We start from the raw sequence: 23360 nt of genomic DNA, 5'->3' as shown, positions 1-23360 counted from the left end.
CGCTGTCTAGACAGCCTGCAAGCGTGATGTCCTGTACATATGACTACCCTCGCTTTAGGTCTTGCTTTGTGCAGGGGATATTGAAAATGAGATGTTACTGAACTTTATTACTTTATAATTGCTGTTGAAATGGTGCTAGCACCGGCGAATGGTCTTTCTATGCACGAACGGCTCTCTGTCTGCAAGGCCAAAATAGTCTCAGAGTAGGAGCTTTTAGAAAAATGTCCCTCTGCAACCTGCTCTGGGAGATGGAGCATATGCTCCCAGGTGCTGAGCAGCTTGCAGCCCAAAGATACCCTATGAAGGAAACAATTCTGAAGAAGAGGTGTGATAGAAAGACTTTATTTCTGGTGCTTTGTTCAAATGCTGTAATGGCTCTGTATTCCACAGCGTGGAAACAATTTCACTTATTTGCAGTAATTCTTTCTTCCTTTCTCTATTATGATTGAAACAAACAAGTCAATTTTCCTTTTAAAAACAGAAAATATAACAGAAAATTGAAGATTATACTCACCTTCTAAAAGTCTTCCTAAGTAATGTAATAATATTTTAAATTAAGTATTTAAAAACAAATAAACAATAAAACTCACAAGGCCTAAATGTTTTTCTGGAACCATCATTCTCAATGAGAAGTGTTGAAATAGAAGACTTTGAATGGAAAAGCAAGGGCAGAGGGGATTGAAACTGAACTTAATGTCATGAAATGTTGACTCTGACTTTGCAGTAAAGTTCCCAAGAGTAATAGCAAAGAGTTGGTGCAAAGGCATTTTCACTTTTCTGTGGTTTTGTGATTGGCTTCCAGGCATTGAAATTTTATCTCAGTGTACCTACCAGTGCATATCTCTTCTGCCTCTCTGAAGAGCGTATGCACCTGCAATTCAAAAGAAGGTGGAATAGAAGTTTGTGTTCACCAGTAAGATTGAAATAGACAAAATCTTGTAATGCAGAGCATAGTGTTTAAAAGGTTCTCTGTTCCAGTATGAAGTTTTACTTGCAGAGTGTTAGAGGGGCCTTGATGATGGTGATGGTGTCCAAATGACCTAATGACCATATTTTCTTGTAAAATTCCAGCTGCAATTTGTCAAAAGTTCAGATGGCCTTACCCTTCCATTACCAAGAAGAAACTCCAGAAACTGGTATCTCTGTCTTGGCCTTTTTCATTTTCTCATGAGCGTGTCAGCAAAAATCCATGGTGAGACAATGGCTCAGAGGGGTTTTTCTGATGCCAGAAGCTGCTCACTTGAAACTAGGCTGTAACTGTAAGCTTATTTGAAGGGAAACACTAAATGGCCCTAGGCTTATGTAGCCTAAGACCGGTTCCTTATTGATGTTCCTACTAGATTTCCTACCAGCCAGCCCGAGGCCTTTGAGTGCAGTTGGCCAGTGGGAAGGTAACCTGAGTGCTCCAATTGAGATGCCTGGCTCTTGTGGCTTTTAGGTGACGTTAGTCTTGCTGTTGATTGTCATGGTTGCCTCTCTCTGGGTTTTGTGTGTGTGTCACATCTTGCATTTTGTAAGCAGCTAAGTGGAGCTAGCTTTGTTGTCAAGTTATTTGTGTGAACTGAGAGCTAGGGAAAGCAAGAGATGCTAGTTAAATAAAGAGCAAAAATATGCTGGCATCCTTGCTTCAGGGCAATGAGATGAAAGAGTTGGCAACACATCTCAGGAAGACAGATCAAGTTGAGCTTGCACCATATTCTTGTTTATAAAGATCCATTTTGAAGAGGAAAGGGAGACAAGCAGGAAGGAGGGAGGGGATCAATTCAATTAATTTTTAAAATCTTTAATTTGATATTTGATATCAATATTAATTTGATATTTGTTTATGTAAATGCTGGCTTTTTCTTTAAATAAGCCATCTTTATAGATATACTTTCAGACAAGATTCAAATGTAGCAGACCTGGCCTGACAGATAGAAGATTTATTTTTTAATGGGAAAAAAACAAACCTGTTCAAATACTGCAATGTTTTCAAAGAAACCGGTGACTTTTCCCTTTATGAATGCTTTTCACAGTTGTTGTTCTCTACTTATATTTTCATAGGGAGGATTCCACGTGTGGCCAGGGTCACATTCAGTACTCAGTCAGAGCAGAGCTGGCCACAAGTGTAGGCAGAAAATCTTACCGATAGCAAACTATTGAGTAGGCTGCAGGAAGGATCAGAGGTGGAATAATGTCTGTTCAAAAACTGTACAGTCACACCAGAATGTGAGACATGTAGAAAGATTTGAGGGGTTTGAGAGGTTTAAGAGAGAGGTTTTAGCGGCTGAACTCATCTGTCATCATGGGATGTGGGAAAAAAATATTAAAAAATGAAAATAAAAAAAATTAATCTCTGAAGGTTGGTGTTGTATAAAGTGTTCTTTTGAAACCTCAGCATTATAGCTTTTAACTGATACTTGCCTGTGGTTCTGGGCTGACAAAGAGATGAACAAAGTGACTGGGGAGCTTGTACAGTGAATGATACTAATTTCTAGCAAATCTGAAAGAGATTATATTGTGCAGCCTCTACAATAGCAGAGAGTAGGTTCTACTACCCAGGATGTCCCCTCCAGACCACGTCTCCTGAAATTTCCTTTTTAAGTAAAATAAATACACCATATGTTAAATATATATACATATATAATTGTTTTGAAGCATAAATTCTGCACTGCCCTCCTTTTCTTGCTGTTATTGTTTTAAAACAATGCTGTCTCTGAGACTCTGTAAAAGGTGCAAAATCTGAAATGCTTCATTCTTTTCAGGTTCCTTACTTTAAAGGAGACATCTGTGGTAGCTCCAGCAGTAGATAGTGACTCATCTTTGGTGTTTCAGTGTTTGGTGAAGGGCAGGGCTGTGCTCTGTGTGTGCACAAGGGAGGACAGGACATACATACCTATCAAGTATGCATGTGAACACAGTGCACTAAAAGCAAAATTTAGACTGTTCTTAGAGTAAATTTCCTTATATAGGCATTCTGTGAAATTGAATATTAAGGAAGGCTTTATTGCAGAGTTTTTAAGTACTCCTAGAGGTCTCAGAACTGTATGAAGGCTGCACAAAGCTTGTAAGAAGGAGACTGTGAAATGGCAGACCTCTTACAGAGTCACCGAGATGCTGTACGATTGAGGCTTTATGATTCTGACCGTGACCCTGTGTCACTGTTCTTTTACAAGAGATTTCTTCCACTGCTGAATTGCTCTTAAATCAATATTTATCTTATGAACTACAGTAAGTAGATAAACCATGGCCTATAAAAAAAAAAAAATATATATATATATATATAGGTAATTAAGCTGTCCAATTAAAATCAGGTTGGGCCGTCCTGTAAAGTTCAGGAACTTATTTTTATTTGCTATTTGTGCTATTTCTGTGATGTATTCTCTATTTTCAGAGACTCGTGAGAAGTGATCTTTAACCTAAGCAGTATGCTTTGGCTGGATATCTCTGAGTGTTTTGAAGGCGTTTATCTAAAAGCTCTACAGAGGCATGAGCATATGCTGGGAGAATAGAGAGGGTCAAATCCTGCAAGTCAGCGTGGGGCTGGTGAAAGGCCGGACACTGGTTTGCTGCAAGGTGTTAGAGGAAAAGGCAGCAGCAGGGGAGTTGTGACATACATTGTTACAGCCTCTGTGCATGCCTGATGTTTGTGGGCAGCCCTTGGGTAGCACAGAGGCTGCTGAGCCTTCTGTGGATCACCACTGAATGCCATCCTGATCTGCCCAGACTTGGCAGGCGTAGCAGTCCCACAGCTGTGCCCTGCTTTAGGCACTGGAGCTGTTGCTACAGCAGAGCCAGACCCATTCTCAGACATGTTATTCTCTTGCATCATGAAGAAAGGAAAGCCATTTTCTGCTGAAGATAGAAGCGCATATTTTAAAAGTTGTGTTTTGTTTGTGAGGGCAGTAAGAATGACATAATCTCTACAAGTACTGTGGTGTTTGTTTTTTTTTTTCCCTCTCTTTTAATTACATTACTATGTGCATTCTTTCCATATTTAATGAGAAGGCATCCCTGTGTGAAGGGAATGAAATTTCAGCAAAGGATCACCATCACCGGTGTACAAGGTGAGAAAGAAATTTCAAGTGACATGCACAAAACTCAGGCATGGGGCTAAAGAGTTGACCCTCTGGAAATGTCCAGGGGTCCCAGGTGGAGCCCACTGTTGGAAAGGAAGGTGGGACCATGTGGCAAGTAGGAGGAATGAAGATGTGCATGTGCTTTACTTGAGTAATTCCACCACTGCTGTGCTTGTCAGCCATTTACTTGTGCTTGTTTTCTCATTAGCCATTTTTGTGATGCCTTTGCACAGATTTGTTTGTTGTAACTACTCTCAAAAGTTCAGTCTATGATTCGTCAGTGTGATGGGTTGCTGGTGACCTGGGGTTTTTTGAGAGCTTTTGTGGTTCATGCTATTTAAAGAGGCAGAATTAAAATTGTGCGCATGCTGCCATGACAAGCAAACAGCCAGGCTGGTGTGAGCTCATCCAACCCCCTCATTCAAGAGCTAGCAGGAGTTTGCTTTTAAAGCAAGCTGTTGTTTTCTCTTACAGCTGTGTGCATGCCTGTAGTTGAGGAAGCAGTTCATAATGATTAAGCAAAAGTGGTTGGTGTTTTTTTGTTGTTTGTCACAGCAGCCTACGTTTCACACCAGGTTCTCAGGATTAATTGCCCCCATGCAGACTTTCACTGGCTAGTTGCCACCTTGTACATGAACTGAAGTAGGAGTGAGAAGCTTGTGACAGCCTTGAAGAAAAACTGCAATAAACTGTTATAGCTAGTCTGCAGGTCCACTGTGATGTCTCAGCCCTGTAGCTCCTGAGTGTCTCTTGCAGGGACTGAGTCATACTTCTCCTGTTCCCCTGAGTGTCAGAGGTGGCATTCCTAAGCAAGCCCTGGCTCTAGGTACCTTGCAGGATCCTGCCATGCCAGGGTCATTTGGCACGGATCACAGCAATAGGCTGCCGTTTCCCCCAGGCTTTGGTCCAGCAGACCGTGGTGAGCCACAGTCACCTCAAGCCACAGGCACAGCTGAGGTCAAGAAGGATCAGCAAGGAGACGGATGGTTTTGTGCAGCTACTTCTTCCCAAGGAGAGGTCACGATAAACCAATAAATAGTTTTTTGCAAACCACTAGCTTACGTCCAGCCTTCGGCTTTAACATTGTGTCATGCTTGGGGTTACCGGGGTACCTCTGTGGTATGACTGCAGTGAGGGATTTAGCCAGTATGTCTCTAGATCAGTCTGTTTTTCACAGATTATTTCTTTCTTCTGTTCCCTAAGAACAGAACTGAACTGAAGCTTCTCTTACCACTAGATGCTTGTTCATTAAATCCAGTGCATTGTGTGTCTGAGTCAGCCTGTAATTTCCTTTTCCTTTCAGGCTTGCAGGAAGCAGAGCACGCTGCTGACAGGGGCTTTTAAAATATAAATAAAAAGGTCAGTCAATAGCAGTCACTAGAATAGCCTGTGGAAAGTGATACACCCACTTAGACGGTGTGATTATACTTCTTGCATGTAAAAGTCCCTTTGTTATGACAGGTTGCCACTAGGCCATAGAGCATGTAACACGTGCTAGGTTTACACACTTCTCACCTTGGTTACTGGAAAAATCCTTGCAGTATTCCTTACACACCATTAACGTGGCCAAGCACAATTATTTTTAACTTCATCACTTGATGCTGTTTGTTTTGCAACATCACCAAGGAGCCCTGGTCATTTAGCAGCTGCCAAGAAAACAAAATAAAAAAGCAGCCTCCGTGCCACACCTGGTGGCTCAGACATTTAATGTCATGGTGCAGCAGGGATAGATACTGAATGCAGGGAGTGCCTTCCCTTCCTTCCTCCTCTTCTGCATGCTTCTCCATCATATTTGAAACGTTATGGCAGTCTAATGAAGTTCCAACCTGCTGGAAAAGGAGAAGCATGACCGGCATTTTCAAGAAGGTAAAAAAAGGAAGATCCAGGGAACTACAGGCCAGTCAGTCTCACTTCTGCGCCTGGCAAGATCATGGAGCAGATCCTCCTGGAGGTTGATGGTAACCAACATGTCTTCACCAAAGGCAAGTTGTGCCTGACAAACTTGGTGGCCTTTTATGGAGTTATGGTGTCAATGGATAATGGAAGAGCATCTGATGTCATCTACCTGGACTTGTGCAAAGTGCTTGATGCTCTCCTGCATGACATCTTGGTCACCAAATTGGAGAAGAGAGGATTTTATGAATGGACCACTCGCTGGATAAGGAATTGGATGGTCACACTCAAAGAGTTGTAGTCAACAGCTCAGTGTCCAAGTGGAAACCAGTGATGAGTTGTGTTCCTCAGGGATTGGTATCAGGGCTGGTGTTATTTAACATCTCTGTAGGCAACAAGGACAGTGGGATTGAGTGCACCCCCAGCAAGTTTGCTTGGTCAGGGTCAGAGCAATTCCAAGCAGAGGAACAGGTTGGGTGGAGGATGGCTTGAGAGCAGCCCTGAGGAGAAGGACTTGGGAGTGTCAGTTGATGAAAGATTCAACATGAGCCAGTAATGTGTGTTCACAGCCCAGAAAGCCAAATGTATCCTGTGCTGAAACAAGAAAAGCAAGTCGATTCTGCCCGTCTATTCTGCTCATGTGAGTTCCTTCCTGTAGTAATGCACCCACCCCCTCCAACACAGAGGGCTGGAGCACCTCCACGATGTGGACAGGCTGAGAGAGCTGGGGCTCTTCAGCCTGGAGAGGAGAATACACTGGGGGGACCTTATAGTGGCCAACCAGATAAATGGCAGGGCTAGGTAACAGGAGGGCAAGCTAAGGCAAGGGAGCTGGACCTCATCACTTGGCTCTGTCATGCCACTGCTACACCAGTCTGTGATTGAGCTGAGTCAGAAAGCAGGTCTGCATGCAGAAATTTCAGAGTAATAAAAATGATCAAGGAATTATTATTAGTTAGTACATGTGTTCCTAACACTGCTCAGGATTGCACAGTGATAGCGATTTGGGTTCAGTCTGGGCCTAACAGGCTTCTTGTAAGTTAATTTGGTGAATATTCGAATTTGACTTCTTGTTTGACATTAAGTGGAAAATGTAATTTAATGTTTCTTTGAACTCTTAGAGTAGAAAATGGCAGGATGTTACCAAAAGTAGCAAAAATCTTTCAGAACTAAAAATCTTTAAGTACAAAACTGTCATGTTGTTGCAGTTCCAGACTTCTGTACATCTGAAGCTTTTCTCTTTTTATGAGAGATCTCATTTTCTGATTTTTGAATCAACTGCATAAAAAAAATCATGTCTTCCAAATAATAATTAGCTTTAGCAGGCTGTACACCAAATGAAATGCGTTCACATTTATTTCTGAAACTTGCTGTGGGCACGGGGACATACAGTCCTGAGCAGTGGTGCAGCCAGTGCTGTATTTTGGCATGGACAGTGGCTTCCCAGTGCTGTTGTCTCCTTCCAGACAGCAGGAGGGTTTTGAGGGGCCTTGCAAAGGGTTAAGAGTCTGGATGCCCTACTTTTAAGGAAAGAGCATTTTTTGTCTGGCAATCAAATGTGGGGCCTGTCTGATACAAGGGAATAGTGGTCTGTGCAGACACCCTGGTGTAATGGCTGTGTCAGCTGTTCAGTTAATTTTTCTGATTATATTTTTACTGAGCTTCCAAGAAACAAGAGGAAAGACTGGTCATAGGGAGGGGAGAAGATGATAATTCAGTAACTAAGCCACAGACCGGTCCCAGGGCAGGAATATATTAAGTATGACCCATAGGAGTAAGGAGAATGAGAAAAGCATACTGAAAGCAAAAATTCTAAGGTTTTTTGTGTCATACTTGGCAGAAGCATGTTCATTGTATCAGGAAGAGGGCTGGCGGCTCCCTGCTAAGGCAGCTGATGAAAGGTTCCCAGAATGTCAGCCAGCCTCTTACAGGCAGAAGACGAACATCCAGTGTGGACTCCTAAAATGATTTTATTGCATGTTGCGAATTTCAGAGAATTATCTTCCAATTCATAGACAAAATCCCATAGAGTATGTCCTTGCGTGTGTGTGAATTGAACAAAGAAGAGTTTGCTTTTCCAGAGAATCAAGTCTCCAGGTCTCAATGCAATAACATCTGGTATATGTTCTTTCCCTTTTGCTCAGCTTTCTGCAGATGCACTTACTTATTTGTTCCATGTGTTTTATGCTGGTATTTTCCACTTTCCCTACTGTTTATGAAAATGAGTTTATCAATATTGCTAAGACTTTGACGAGATGTCTTTTCAGGTAACTGGTATCAAAGTTTGTCACTGAAGTACAGTATGTTCCATTCTAGAAATCTGGGCTTTTGTAAATTTGATTGTGTTACTAATATTATGTCCTTCTTCTTTTTTCTTCTAATTGTTTTTTATACTCTTGATTTGAAATACTGGGATATGATTTCCAAAAGTATTAAATACTTACTGCTGTACCTAAAGGCAGCAGAAGACATGCCTGGAGCAAACAGTGTGCAGGTTAATGTTTAGCTGAAAGCTAAGGTTTAGGATGTCTTATCTGGGCACACAGAGTTAGCAAATGCCTTGAACAGTTGTGTCTTTCCATCTTAATAGCTTGCCTCCAGAATGATGTTACCCTTTGTACTTTGAATACTTGGAGATGAAGAGCATCCAGAAAAGGATGCTGTCTGCTCTCTCAAGATAAATCTCCTACAGAAAAATTAAGGGAAAAAGACTGTTACCTTTTCACTGAATAAGAAGCTAACGTGAGTTGGCTTTGCGAAACACTGCTCTTTCCATAGGACTATATCATATCCAGAGCCACCTAGGATGTCTCTCAGCCACTTTGAGGGTGATCCAGTTAAAAAGAGTTTTGAAGTTATTTCTTAGATAAATGTTGCCAAGTCACAGCATTTGGTTCGTTCTGGTGTGTTGATGTTTAGGTATTTTTTGCAGTGTGTTCCATATGCTGCTGCTTTATCCCCTGAATGAGGCAGTGCTGCCATTAGTGCATTCACAGAGCTCTGGCTAGTAATCTGTAGAAAAGACTCTTTCCTTCCAAGAGGACCTACAGTTCTCAAGTACTTTTTGCCCTCTCTGTGCAAATAAGTCTGTCTGTGATGCCAGGGAATACCAATAAAAATACCTCCCCAGTACTTTGTTCTCAGCTGCAGCCAGCCAGCCTTCTTCATCCATTTTATTAGCCTCTGCATAAAGGAGTTCATTAGCAACAAGTTTTTTTAATAGCCCCCTCTACTCAAACATATTCCCATTGCTTCTTTTGCATTAGAGATAGTATAGGCATTTCTTTAGTCAGTTGTATTGTTAGTACAGTTATGGCCTGTTCCAAAGTATGATTTATCAAGATGATGTGGAAGGAATTTTGTACATATTTTACTAAATTGTCCAGTAAAAAGTATTGGATGATTAATCTGAGAATAAATTTAAGAATTAGGTTTTTTTAAAGAAAAGAGTCTTAGCAATAAAAGAAATGTCATTGGCTGTGAAGTAGTTACCATTTGATGTACTGAGTCCATAGGACTGTGCTCCTTTTTTGGTAGACCTTAAGCAGCAAGGTGATTCTGTGGCAAGGTTACGCTGAGAGGGAGCAATAAGCTCTGTAATAACAATGTGAGTTCTCAGGCAAAGAAAAATGGAGAGCTCTAGAAATGTCTCTTCTCTCCCTGTCAAATGTGATGGATAGTATGTTCAGGTTGTAATACTGGAAGCAAAATTGGAATAGCGCTGCTTGCCTTGGCAGGTCTCTGTGGCTTTGTACTGACTAGAATCTGTTTTGGTGAAGGCCCCATTTCAGTGCCTCTGTTGACCCTGTTGTTGATATATATTTTTCTCAAGTCCTCATAGCTCCAACTGGTGATCACATTTCAATTTCCTTCCAGAACAAGATGTTTTTAGTCACATCTGATTGGGGGCAATGTTTGTTAAATAGAAGTGTGCACTGGACTAGAATAAGGTTTATGCTTCAACATAAATTTTAGATATACCTTTGTACCTGAAGGCATAACCGTCACCCAAGAGTTTGTGTTCTGGCTCAGTTCTACCTTCGGAAGATAAAAGTTCTGATCCTGGATATATTTCACAGTAGTGAAAAACGTGAAATGAATACTGAACTGAAGTTGATCTTTTTTTCTTCTTCTTTTTTTTTTTTTTTTTTTTTTTTTCTGTGTATTTACTGTCAGAACCAGGTCTTAGTTCTTTTACCATTGCCTTGTACTGTTTCTCTCAGCTGAGGTTGGGTAATAAATGATATATTTTTCAAAGCATTTAATTAGTGTTAAGTGTTCAGCTTTAAAGCTAAGCAGGTAGGTTACACCTAAGTCAGTAGTGCAATAGCAGTCTTTCTTTTCTTACTCTGATTCCTGCTGTAAGATGAAAAAAACCATTGGCAGTTGTACTGCTCTATGCAGTATTTTAATTGCACTCAGGACAAGGCTAAGTTCCTTGGTATGCTGAATTAGTTCGCAGAACACTGATAATAGATGAGGGAAGGGAGGCTGACTCCCAGCTGAATGGCTTATTGCTGCAGCCCATGTTTTTAATCCACAAGAACAGGAGATTGCTGCCTTTAGTTACACTTTTTTTTAAAGCCCTAATTACACATTTGGTGACAGGTCTCATTTGACATCCAATAATCAATACTTCTGTTTATTCCCCTAAGGAGGTAGCTACGTGAAGGTCTAGAGGAGGAAAGAAGTCTGTTGTCTGCATTCAATGCTGAGAAACTTTAGCAGTATAACATTTTTCCATTTTGTTCTTTTTCTGTTGATTTCTTGGATTCAGATTGACTGTGGGCCTCTTAGCCTAGTCAGAAGATTCTGCAATATTTCCAGCCCTGTTAGCTTAGGGGGAATCATGGCATCTGGAGTAAGCAAGAGCGGTTTTAGTAGAGCTCTGCTGCACTGCCCATGATGCAGCCTCCTTGGCAGGAGCACAGTGGGGAGCAGAAGAGCCTCCATGAGTACAAAACCCACCACAGGTACATCACTGTACCTGATTTGCTCCTCTTCCTTGCTTGGTCGTTCACCTGTATCTCAACTTGTGCCCATGCCTACATATTTACCTATGCATTTTGTAAATGCACTTTTTCACTCAGTGTTGAAAGTCTAAGTCCTTCCCAGGACTCTTGCAACAGTATGAAATTCTTACAAACCTGTAGTCTGTCCTATTTCTTTTGGAATATTTATTAGCCTACAACAGATACAGATACATACAGTGTTAGGAGTATCAGTGGCAGTAGACAACCACTAACATGCAGTCTTACTGTTTGAAAGCACCAGAGTAACTAGCTATTTTCATCCTTGTTTGGTTGCAATTATAAACAAATATATATGTAATTTAACGAACTTTGTGAAAAGTAAGGGCTTTACTACTATTATGTAGGGCATCTTTACGTGGTAATATTCTTCCCACTCCAGCATAATTAAGTTTAAAGTAATATTGACTATAGAATGAGTTTGTTTTATTGCGCCTCTCTCAAATGAATGTGTGTCAGGGAATGTAAGTGAGTGGAAAAAGTCTGTCTGGCAAGAGGCAGCGTGCTGTGGTGTATTGCGTTTCGCTGACATGAGAGGAATGTGGCAGTGAGGTCTACAGTTGCTGGCTGTAGGCGCTCGCACTCCGGCTGAAAAGCAGATTGGGATGTGCTTTTTGCTTCATTAAGCAAAAGGCTTTTTGCCTGTGGCATGAAATGCTATAAAACACAGTGGAAGTATTATAGTACTTGTTGTTAGGCAGAACTGTCAATCTCAAACATCCAAAAGTCATATATTCCAAAATAAGATCAGTTTAAAATTTAGGGTTGTAAAAAAGCTCAACTATTTCCTTTTTCTTCTCAAATTTTATTTATTTTTAAGAGCAAGCTGAGATCTTCACCTCAAATATACACCACATTGTACAAAACTCACCAAAATGCTGTAGAAGTTTTTAACAGCAAGCCAGGCTTGTTCTGTAGAGGCTGTGTGACTGTATAACCTTTGTCATTGTAAACAAGATCTAAAAACTGGGAGTGCAGTATGCAGGCAAAGCTCCTGGCACTTGCAGACTAACTGAGGTTTGCTTACCTTTAATGAAGTTCCCTGACTGTGCTAGCTCATGTTATTGTGTAGCTGGCCAAAAGGAACCCCATGCCAGTCTGGGAAGTCTGCATTATGAGGGAGAGCCACGGCGGGGCATTTTGAAGACTTAGAGCCAGATCTACACCCATATATAGCATTAGCTGGTGTAACTTCTGCAGTCTCCCTGAGATTACGTCGTGTGAGTGTTGTGGTCAGCTGTAGGACTCCTATTTACAGAGTCAAGCACATAAAGCTGAGGCATGAACTAGTATCCTTGTGCTGTCTGCGTCTTCCAAAGAAATGTCAGTGCTGACCCTGCAGAATGGAAAGGAGTAAGGAGAGGTGATGCCTGAGCTTTTCCCCCCATTCTGCTGAAGCAGCAGGCTGCAGCTTTAGGGTTCTGAACAGTGCTGTTAGCAAGCAAGGGAGATGGAACATCTGTGTTCCTGGGCAGTTTTGCAGCACTGGAGAAGCAATGCTAGCACACTTGTTTAGGATCACTCCCAAAGAAAACAGACTACAGAGACCATAGTATGTAAAGACTAAGATACAAGAATTGAACTAGGTATATAAAGTGTAATGTAAAATTCATGTTTGCCATTTTGAAAAGCATGTGCTTCTGTAACTTTGTGGGTTAGACTGTTGGTAGGTGAGCTGTAGATCTGGCTCTGTTCTCTTTTGAATGCGCTTGAAATCTTCTTCTTCTGTGCAGCCCTGAAAGAAATGGCAAATCTTTAAATAGCATTTCAGCACCATAAACAATTCTCATTTGACTCTCTGGCACTTGATTTTGGCCATTCAGACCACCCCTTCAGCTTGCCTGTGGCTCTGTCACTCCATTCAGCCTTCCTTGCACAGCTAGTTCAGATGAAAATCACCTTTCTCTCAAGGATGCTCCAAGCAGCTATTCAACAAGGCTAAGCCCTGGGAACTCTTTCAGGCAGACGTAAACTTGCTCCTAGGTCTACGTTTAAACCACCGCTGTCATTGTCATTGTTTTGGAGAACTGTATTAGTTACAAGGGACTGATGAATAATCCAGTGATCTGGAAGCACATCGTTCTGGCTCAGGGAGCTCTCACCACTACAGATGGTGCTTTAGGTCATGGAGGTGTACGTGCTGCACTTCTGCACTCTTGGGTCTGTCAGTTCACAGCATGGTTACATGCAATTGAAACCCACTGAAGTCTGCAAGCTATACCATTCAGTTTGTAAGCATCCACTCTGTCCCCAGTAGAAATATTTATAGTCTGAAGCAGTGTCTTGAGACATTTTGCTACTAGGAAAAAATACGCAGTTATAGAGAGGCCGTGTGTATTAATTATTTATCTTGCAATCAAGAAAGTATAAAAATAATCCAGGGTGAAAGATGGGGGGTGTTATAAAGGAACACACTGTTTTTTTTCAGTTTGAATAATGCAGACCTTGCTGAAGCTTTTTCTCTAGATCATGGGGTCTAATAACAGCACAAGTAAGTACATGCTTTTTCTCTAAAACTGACTTAAAAATCATGTAGCTCTTGAGAAGAGGCTAATTGTGTTCCCTTAGCTTCAAGTGAACAATTAAATTGTGATGACGTACTGTTTTCTTGGCTTCTAAATCTTTCATATTTATTGTTTCTTACATACTCAAATCTTAGACGCTTTAGCATCAGTCACGTTCTGCTTCTATTGTCTGAAAAATAAAATACGTAAAGGAAAAACTGTCACACATTTAAATGTATTATATTGTTGCAGTGTAAGTACCATTATTGTAATTAAACCACTTGAAAATATGAACCATCGACTTTTCTCTCAGGGACTTGGCCACCTAGGTGATTTTTGTGCCTTTGAATATCTCCCCAGAGATCCAGTGTGCTTTGCTTCTCCTGGTTGTTCTTGAAATAAAATCAGCTTCTAGTTCTTCAAAATCTGTTGGCTTTAGCTGCTAGTAAATACACACAGAATAAGCACTGCAGAATCAAAAGAAAAATAAGTTATTCCTCCCACACTTGCAGTTTTGATAGGACTTGCTGTTTGGTGAAGTCAGTAATCTGATTCCTACTGTGTCTGGGATCATGGTGGATTAAAGTAGATCTCTTTGTCCTGGATCAGAAACTTGCAAGGTATTTGCCGATCAGAGCAGAGAGTGAATAGAAAAAGGGCCTAATAATGAGAGGGAAGGCACTAGAGAAGGCAGGTATCTTGGTCCCATGTCTAATGGCAGAACTAATGGCACCTGTGTTGCTCCTTCAAAAAATTCACCTAGCACCCTGTTAAAAGCCCCAGGTCGCAGAGATTCTAGCATCCAATGAGGCTTTGTACAGAATTTTTTTCCAGTTAGAAGTGCTTTCCTGGTAACCAAACCATTCCACCATGTGCCTGTGATCTTGTCCTTATTTCATTTCCTTTGGAGGAGTGAGTGGGATGGTGCCACATCAAGGAAGGGGCAGGGGAAGGAAGTACTCAGGTGTGTAGGAGGAAGATCATAGAAATGATGGGCTTAAACAGAATGAGGAAGAGTAGAAAGTGCTACTCATCCAGTCTCCTTGTCATCATGTTTCTCTGTACTGATGGAGTCAATTTTGTGATGTTTTGGCAGTGTTTTAGAAATGTACTGAGTAAGAGCAAAGTTTGGAAACTAAGCACAACTTCAGCACTGGAGAAACCTGGATTTCTTTGGATCTATCTGCAGATTTGAAAAATAGTGCTGTGTAGACTGAAAGATATGAACATAATGCCCTTTTTCTGTCTTTTCTACTCTCACAGATGAACAGGAGCCAGCAGTCAGCAGCGATTCAGATATTTCATTGATTATGGCCATGGAGGTTGGACTGTCCGATGTGGAGCTTTCCACTGACCAAGACTGCGAAGAGGTGAAGTCTTGAAAAACAAAAAGATCTCCGAGACTAAACTACAGGGAAGGGCCACAGGGAGGGACGGAGACAACCTTCTAGGATTTGGACCAGTCACGCACTTGCCTCCAGAGCACTGTCACTCCTGCACACTCCATTCTGAGACGGTCATGAAAAGCAATAGCAACAGTTGTGTCTGCCTGGATGCAGTTTTGTCATCTACATACATTCGTAATGTTCACATGGAAGATGAACGCTTCCAGTTTGCCCACGTGCTTGAGAGCAGCCATGTAACTCTTCAGTGGCTCATAAATACGCAACTGAAATGACAGCTTGAGTGTTTTCTACACTTGTTCGATCGCGGTTTTGTTTCTTTTTTTTTTTTGAAGAGGTATGTTTGTTATGTATGTTTGTTTGTTTATAGTTTGTTATCAATATACATTCTTTTTGTTGACTGACCCCCAGCTTTTTCAAGAGTTGAGTCCAGATACCTGAATTCCCTGTTTACTGGTCACTTCATGATCCCATTCCAGGATCTATCATTGCCTGTTATTTCCTCGTGAAGTACACGTGGCTTCAGAGGGATGGTGCACCAGCATCCTGTGTAAATGTGAAACCTGCTTGCATTAAGAGGAGCCTGGGAAATGTTGTAATCTGAAGGTCTTTATTTGTAAGAGAGCTCTGAATTAACAAAGATTGCTGAGATTTGGTTAGAAACAGCATTATTTTGGCTTCTATATACAGCTCTCTTTGAGACAATATGATACAGAGTTGAGGGAGAGAAAGAAGTGTATCAAACTTCACCCCGTCTTTGTAGTCCTTTGCTGCATTTTATGCTATTAGTACAGTATGTCAGTATGTACTACATGCTAGTATGTACTTTCTTGCCAAACCATTCTGGGTAAGGAGGAAGGAATCTGAAAATTAGCAGAAGTAACACAAATCAAAACATTTAAGTCAGAATGATTTGTGGTTACATTTAATCCATCCAGAGCTGCGCTTCCATGGAAAAGCTCACGATTGCTTGTTCAACGTAAGATTTCATTTTTCAGTCAAAATATTTAACAGTGAAAAAGCTTTCTTAGCTTCCTGTTTTACAAGAGTAAAGGGTTTCTGTTGACAGTCAGATGATGTGAATCACATTACTGCCTCCTGAGTAAGTCAGCAGAATCGACGATTCATCTTACATTGAAATTTCATGGAGAGGTCAAACGTTTTCACTTGCATCACAGCAGCATCTCAAAACGCAACCGTTTGGGTTTCTCGCTATATTTAAACTTCCTTTTGGATTTGCTCAGCTGGAGAAAACAGCTCCCACCCAAACTTCAGCTTGTAAGATTTTATTCAGGAACAAATGTGTTTAAAACCGTACCTAAAACTGCGGACAGCTTGCTTTTTTGTTGTGGGAAGAAGGAAGATTTATACTCCATGCTTTGGGTTCAGTTAGAACTCAGTTGTTGTTTTTTAATGTTCTTAGTCCCTAAATTGTAGGGTATGTTTGAGGCTTGAAAGCCAGGATCCAGGTATGTGCCGTGACATTTTTATAAGCCATTCACATGAACATCTCTCCTTCATTAAAGAGATGCAAGCAGTTTGAAATCTGTTTGATTTGAAAGGGACATTATAGATTGTTAGGGAGGATGCAGCTGAGTCACTCTTGCCAATATTTGTGATTCTGTTACTATTTTTTTCTGTATTTTTTAATGTTTTCTCTATTCTCTGCCACTATGGGTAAAGCCCCCACTATGAGGGAAACCGATGCTTAAATTTACCCCTTCACAACAGACTTTACACCAGGTACCACGTCAGCTCCACTTAAACTCTGAATATAGTGCTGAAATGAGATAAAAGTGGTGCCTGCACTTCCTGTTGGCCCTTTACATAGTAAGGAAACATCACCAATGACTGTAGGAGAGAGAGAGAAGCTGGTTGTACACGGACAGGTTTCCCAGTGGAAAGTGCAGATGCTGGTACATTATCTTCTCTAGTGCTGGAGCCTGGGTGCTGCATGTCACAGTGCATCATGAAAAGGATGTCCGAGTTGTCAGTGATCCTTTTACAGCTGCCTGCTGCAGACCAGCACACAGACAAAGCCCTTGACTGAATCGCTGGAGTTTCAGAGGAGCTGCCATAAAGTCTTCATTTTGTTTTGCCAGAGGAATTAAGTTAATGGACAAACTGATTATCTGTTGCTATAATGGAGTCCCTCACAGTACAGCACAGCAAACGAGGTCTGTGTTTGCAGCAGAGGCTGTAAAAAAGGTGAGGCAGGAGTTGAAACCTCCAGTTAACAGTGCAGGGAGTCATTTGCCTGGCAAAATCATTAAAGGGAGCTATGCTGAATGCAGCAGCACATAGTAACTGAGCTCCTGCCAATATCGCTAGGAGCAATAATACTTCTATGTATCCCATTCTAGATCCCGTCTCTTGGCATCCAGGGCTGGCCACCCTCAGGGGCAGGGTGCTTTTACATCTTGCCATGTTCTGGTCTTTCAAAAGAGTTGTCCTAGCAAATCTGGGCCAGGAGCATTTTGGCTTTTGTTTTCCAAATTCTACCTGCTCAGGAAGGATATTTCTCCATCTCTCCTTCAGTGTTGTGTAGCTCTTTGTGCTGTGAAGTGATCACAAGTGCAAAGTCAGGTCACACCTCACTGAAGACAGAAATGAGGAAAGCACTTACATAAATGTTCTAATCCATCCTTGTTCAGAAAAGCACTTATGGTTAATTTGGGGCTTGTACAGAAATCGCATTATTTTCAATGTATTTAAACCCTCATGTCAAATGGAGATGTTTTCCTAAAGTAGGACCTGGCTGCCAGTGTTTTTTGTACGTATGACCTATGAATGCCTTGGGAATTTGAAGTGCTTCCTAAATATTAAGACCCCAGAGGTTTGTTTGTAATAGACGAAAGCCTTAATTCTACAGTTCTGCATGCCCATGCACAGTTTAGCCTATGTGAATCTCTCCACTGTGATTTTTCACGGGGTAAAATTAAACCTCTTCATTGGCACATCTGGGCAAAACTATTCCCTTCCTGAGAGTGTTTGGCAGTTCCTCAGTACTGCTGCCTGCCAGCCCAGGGCTCTGGCATTAAGCAGGTGGGATTCAGCTGCTGGGGGCACAGCACTACCTGTTCAGAACAGAGAGCAGCCTTTGGCCCGCAGCGATGGAAAAACAAAATCCTCAGGTGCCCTCTGACAAAGAGTGCTCAAGAATGCAGTTCAGCACACTTGCGCAGCGTGGCTTTACTGCTACAGACAATTCCTGCTGCCAGGACATCACGGACGGGGCAGGGGTTACTGCTTGGCTGGAGGACAGCACAGCTCTCTGAGCAGTGTTCCTGTTGCTCTTTCTGCTTCTGTCACCTGAGGCTGTTTCCTATTATTTCCCTTTAGCAAGTACTATGTGGGAGAACATTCGCCAGCTTGTCTTCGTTCCAACTGTGTTGCAGAATAAACCTTAGGCAAGCAGAGCCCGTGCTCTGTGTTCCCTTTGGTTTTCATGACTTTCACTAAGCTGCATTCCCAAAGGTCTGTTTGGTAGATGGGAGACATAAAAAAAGCTGCATAAGTTCTGTGCTTATAGCCAGCCTAATGTATGTGCAGGTGTGCAGGGCACCAGCTCTGAATCCTTTCCTCAGCTCACCCACCCATTCTGATGGAGATCCTTGCTGTGGTTTTGGGGGCTTGTTTCTTTTCCCTGAGTGCCTCAGAGCCTGAGAAACAGGACTGGGACTGTTGCAGTGCTACAATTGGTTCTTTAAGCATTCTGCGGAATTACATTTCCACATATGCATCTGTAAGTACATTGAAATATCTATGGAAACTGTAGTGAAAACAAGCTGCTGCCATTTTTAGAGTGTTTCCATATGTGAGAGAACATGGCAATAAAGGAAAAGGCTTTATAGAAGCAATTTGAAATAAAAATACTGAAATCACATACAAGAGGTCTCTGGGATCTCACTACTTTAATGAAATCTGGATCAGATCCAGATGATGTTGTCGCAGGAAAGTCAGTACTTTGTCTCCTGTTGAACAACCACTTTGTGATACATTCTTATTTTGTGAACAAAATGAACCCAAGTGCTGGAGACAGATCTAGCTCAGAATTCAGTGTTTCACAAAGAATATGCATTTTGTGATCCAAACGTCTTTGTTGTCACACCTGGTGAACCAGCCTCTCCTCCTCCTTGCTAAATAAAAACAGGTGCTCATCTAACTTGAAAAACATCAAGCTCAGAAGATGTTTGCACCTGGGTAGGTTGCCCTGGCAGATAACTATCTGCAGATCCCTCTATGCCTCTATGTACTGATAGTCATTAGTACACAGCTGCAAGATTCTTCATAAAATGTATTTTAGTTCCCAGTCTGGTTTAACCTGGAGTGTAGTTGTCGTATAGATTCTCCAGTCTTTTGGCTGGCAAACTTTTTCCTTGGAATGTGCACTACAACTCTAAGAGGGGATTCAGTGATGAACGGGCAAAGATCAGAGCACAAGACTTTGTGGACAACCTGCAAGTCTACATTGTGGCAATAGTTCTGCACTGAAATGATAAGACAGGTTGTGTTTGGCAGTGGGGGATGCATCTCAGCCCAGGCACTTGGGAGTCTCCCAGGTTGTGTTTATAAGGGCCTCATTCATTCCTGCCTGGTCTCTGTCCATAGAAAAGCTCATGACTGAGCATATAGTTTGAAATAAGCCAGGAATATGAGTTCACAGGCCATGCAAACCATGGAAACCAGTAGTCACTTATTACCTTCTATTTCATTAGCAATAACTGAGACTTTTTAACCATTTGTAGTTCTTGTACAGCCTCATTGTAGGATGAAAGTTTCTGGTCTGCTAGAAATTTGGGCCAGGGCAAGCTGGCTGTCTAAACAGAAGGCAGGACTTGTTTTGCTGTTCTGCTGCCTCCATTTTGTAGGACTAAAATGGTAGAGAAAGCAGACCCGTCACAAAGGATTGCTCCAGCACAAGGGAAGGGAATTGGTGGGCTAAAGCCAATGCCATTCTGCTTTCTCTCTGGCAATTTGTGCTGCCCGTGTCTCTCGTAAGGGGGTATGTTGTTTGAGCAGACCTTTTAATAGGGACAATCGATCCGACACAAGCACTTCTTGAATTCTAACAAGCTGTTACCTGGACAAATGGAGAGTTGTGCGTCTGAAACAGGAGCGCCAGATGGGCTCTGAGCTCGGAATGCGTCGGTAGCAGATGGCAGCTGCGGGCTGGGAGGCGGCGAGCGAGGGCGAAGGCTGCCCTCTGCTGTGCGGCATCACCGCGACTCAGAGCCGCTCAGCTCATTTTCTCCTTCCCGGTTCTTCTTTTACATGGAAAAGAAAAAGGCTTTATTAGCACGAGCTGTATTTCAAGGAGAGAAACAGAGGAGGAAAGACGGATCAGATGTGTTGCACATTTTGAGGGAAAAGCCAATGGATGGGTTATCCATCTGAAATCAATCTTGCCTCTCTCAACTATTTTAATTGAGAATCCATGGAAGCTATTGCTTTCTGGAGCAAAAGCCCCAAGTAATAATAATAATAATAAAGAAGAAAGAGCATTTCCCTTTTTAGTTTATTTCCCAATTCTTCAGTGCTGTGTGGTGTTAAAAACAATAGCAAGATCAAGATGCCTAATTGCTCTGAATGTATACAGCTTTCCCAGCTCTAAGCATTTTATATGTGTACCTAATGGCACCCTTCCTTCTTGCTCCATGTTAGGAAGCTGAAATGACCCGTACCATTTTGTAATTAGAAATGTGAAGAGGGGACAGCAGGAGGGAGGGTCTTTTTATAGGAAGACATACCTTGTATTTAGTAAGCACTTCAAATGGTTTTGTACTTGTCAAGATATACATTCCATCCATTTCCAGAAGAGAATTATTTTTATTTAGTGTAGTTTATAAGCAAACCAAACCATAATGTGGTGTCCTATTTGGATGCAGTTCATGAACAGAGCAGGACTATTCTGCTTTGCAGTGATGGCCCCTATGTTTTTCCAGCAACGTTTCCTCTCACATGCTGCAGAGCCACACCAGCAAATGCCAATGTTAAAAAGGGAGGGGGGAAAGTATGAATAAATACCATATGCATCAGTGCACAGCCTGCCAAAGTAATTTCCAGTTGGGAAACAACCTTCTGTATCAGTGAAGTTCTCAGAGGCGGTTGGTCCCACAGCAGGCACCAGGAGAGGGTGTGCTCCAACCCTGCCTCTCCCTGCCCCAGCTGACAGCATAAGAAACCTGGGGGACAGGGCAAGGGTGTCACACTCACACCCTGCAGCTCATCATCTGCAGGACCATCAGGATCGAGACATGGTTTTGGCCAAAGCTGTTTTGCTGGTACTTGCTCTGCATTGGTTTTGCCCGTGGGAAAGAACCTTCAGCTCCTCATTAAAAAAAAAGCTCCTTTCTTCAAGTGGGTTCACTTGGGGTTGGGAAGCACTGAGTGAAAGGCCATGACAGCATCACACTGTGGCATTTGCATAGGCAGCTCTTTTTCTTACCATCAGCTTTTATTTTTGTCCTCCTACCTATGAATGTGCTGCCACAACGGCAGTCACAGTTTGTGAAGCGAGCCTTTTCTCTAGGTTTACTTTCTGCACCGCAGTGCAAACATAGCGTTGCTCTATGCTGACATTTTATGATGTGTACACCTTCCCTTCCAATGCACTTTATCTCTCTTGAAAAAATGTGGGAGTCGGAAGCACCATCCTAAAGGGATTTGCCTGCAATCACGAGGCACGCGCTCTTTTTTCCTTTTCATCTTGCTTTGTTATATACTGTAAATGCTAAAGAGCATGGACAGTGACTCAGCTGGGGGTAGTACTGAAGCAGTAAGGCTAATATTTGGAAGCGTTATTCAGTAGTACAACACGGCTATTTTTGTTATATAGAAGATTATAATGTAAATATGTGAGACTGTGTTATTATGTACCAGTAAAATATTGCAACTATCGAAGTTAAGATTGTGAATTTCAAGGAATTTTATTGCAAGTTTTTTAATAAAATGAATCTGATGACCGTGTCCTGCATATTTTCTAACAGGCAGTCAAGTTGGCACTCTATGATGTGTGAAAGTCAATGGTTATTTCTCATTGCTAACATTGGCACCGACAGAAAGCAGAAGCTGCAGACAGGAGGGACCTGAGCCGCAGCCTGGCCACCTGCTTCTGCCTGGCTCCTGTTGTGCTCCTGCTGCTTTTGATCAGAGAGCAGCAGCTGGCAGGGGTGAACACCTCCACATCCTGGAGGGAGAGCTGTGGTCACACTAAGCACTGGGCATCGTGTGTTACATCGTGTGTTACATCGTGTGATGGCGCTGCTGTGCAGGTGTGAAGAGTCACCAGGATCCTTGTCCCTAGATCCCTCATCCCCAAAGGTGTCGTTGCTGGGGGAGACAAGGCACTGTCATATATGCAGCCTGATCTATGCATCATAGGTGTGCTGCTTACAATCCTGCCTAAAAGAAACTTAAGAGACTTGAAAGTTTTCTGGAAGATGTGGAAAATAATAAAGAAAAAAGGGTATCAAAAAGCCCTGGAAGAGCTGCAGCCATGCTGCAGGTACACAGCTCTCCCTGATCCTGGCCCATGATTTCAGCTTGGTGATAGTGCTCCCAGAAGGCACGCCTTGCTCCCAGCTGCAGCAGTGCATTCAAGGTGTGGATGTGCCAGGTCAGCAGGAACCTAATGTATATCCTCCAGAAGAAAGGCACAGCTGTAGGTTAGGTCAGGCCCAGCTCCCCAAAGTTGCCGTGCCTCATTGCCTCGCTCACTCCTGCTAAGCAGGAAATCAGCTATGATTTAATGTGGTTCCATCAGCAACACTCAAAATTAATGCTGCCCATCCAGCCTGTGTCAGCCAGTCGCCTGTATGGCCCGAGCAACCCGTCTCACCAGCCCCACTCCACACAGCCAAAATAACCCCTGGGCTGCAGAGGAAGGTTTGAGGTACTGTCAGCCCAGGCTCCAGGTCTCTCTCTTGCTTTGTCCCAAGGCCAATTACAGGGGGCTGGTCATAGGAGAGAGCAGGGCCGGTTTCCCCCGGCAGACAGCAGTGCACAGTTGCTATGTGATCTGCACACATAACACAGCTGCTGCTGCTGCTGCAGATCTCATGGGCAGCGGCACGCTCGGGTGTCGCAGCAGCAGTAACCCAGTGCCGAGCTGCTGGGAATGGCATCAAGGCTATAAATAACCAGGGGCGTAAGGCAATTAATTCCAGGCTGCAAGCACATACGTAGGGCTTGGGTTACATCACTCTTTTCTCCACAAATGAGCTTCATTTCTGGTCCAAGTAGAGAAAGAAGGCTTTGCTGCTCCATGCTTTTCTTTTTTTTCCCCTCCAAAAGGAAATAGTCAAAGTGTACTCCTGTGATTCAAGGAGGTGACCTTGAGTCCCATCACAATCAATAGAAAGGACTAGATAGTCTTTTCTAAGAGCAATGCCCAGACTTGCACTGTGCTAGCCTACCCAGGGTCCCTTCTCTCCCATGAGACCCAAAATGTGGTAGGAAAGCAAGGAAGCT

General features: G+C 42.5%; 1 protein-coding gene across 1 annotated transcript in view; it reads left to right on the top strand.

Annotated features, from left to right (window-relative positions):
• RNF150 (ring finger protein 150) overlaps window positions 1-21864 on the top strand; it is a 118745-nt gene extending 96881 nt beyond the window's left edge. Inside the window, exon 7 of the mRNA XM_015861049.2 lies at window positions 14749-21864. Coding sequence (XP_015716535.1) covers window positions 14749-14867 — 119 coding nt within the window. The 3' untranslated portion in view covers window positions 14868-21864. The remainder of the gene's footprint in view (window positions 1-14748) is intronic.
• The last annotated feature ends 1496 nt before the right edge of the window (window positions 21865-23360 follow it).

This window comes from Coturnix japonica, chromosome 4, assembly GCF_001577835.2.
Source record: "Coturnix japonica isolate 7356 chromosome 4, Coturnix japonica 2.1, whole genome shotgun sequence".
In the NCBI taxonomy this organism is placed as follows: Eukaryota; Metazoa; Chordata; class Aves; order Galliformes; family Phasianidae; genus Coturnix; species Coturnix japonica.
This window is presented reverse-complemented; position numbering and strand designations above follow the sequence as displayed.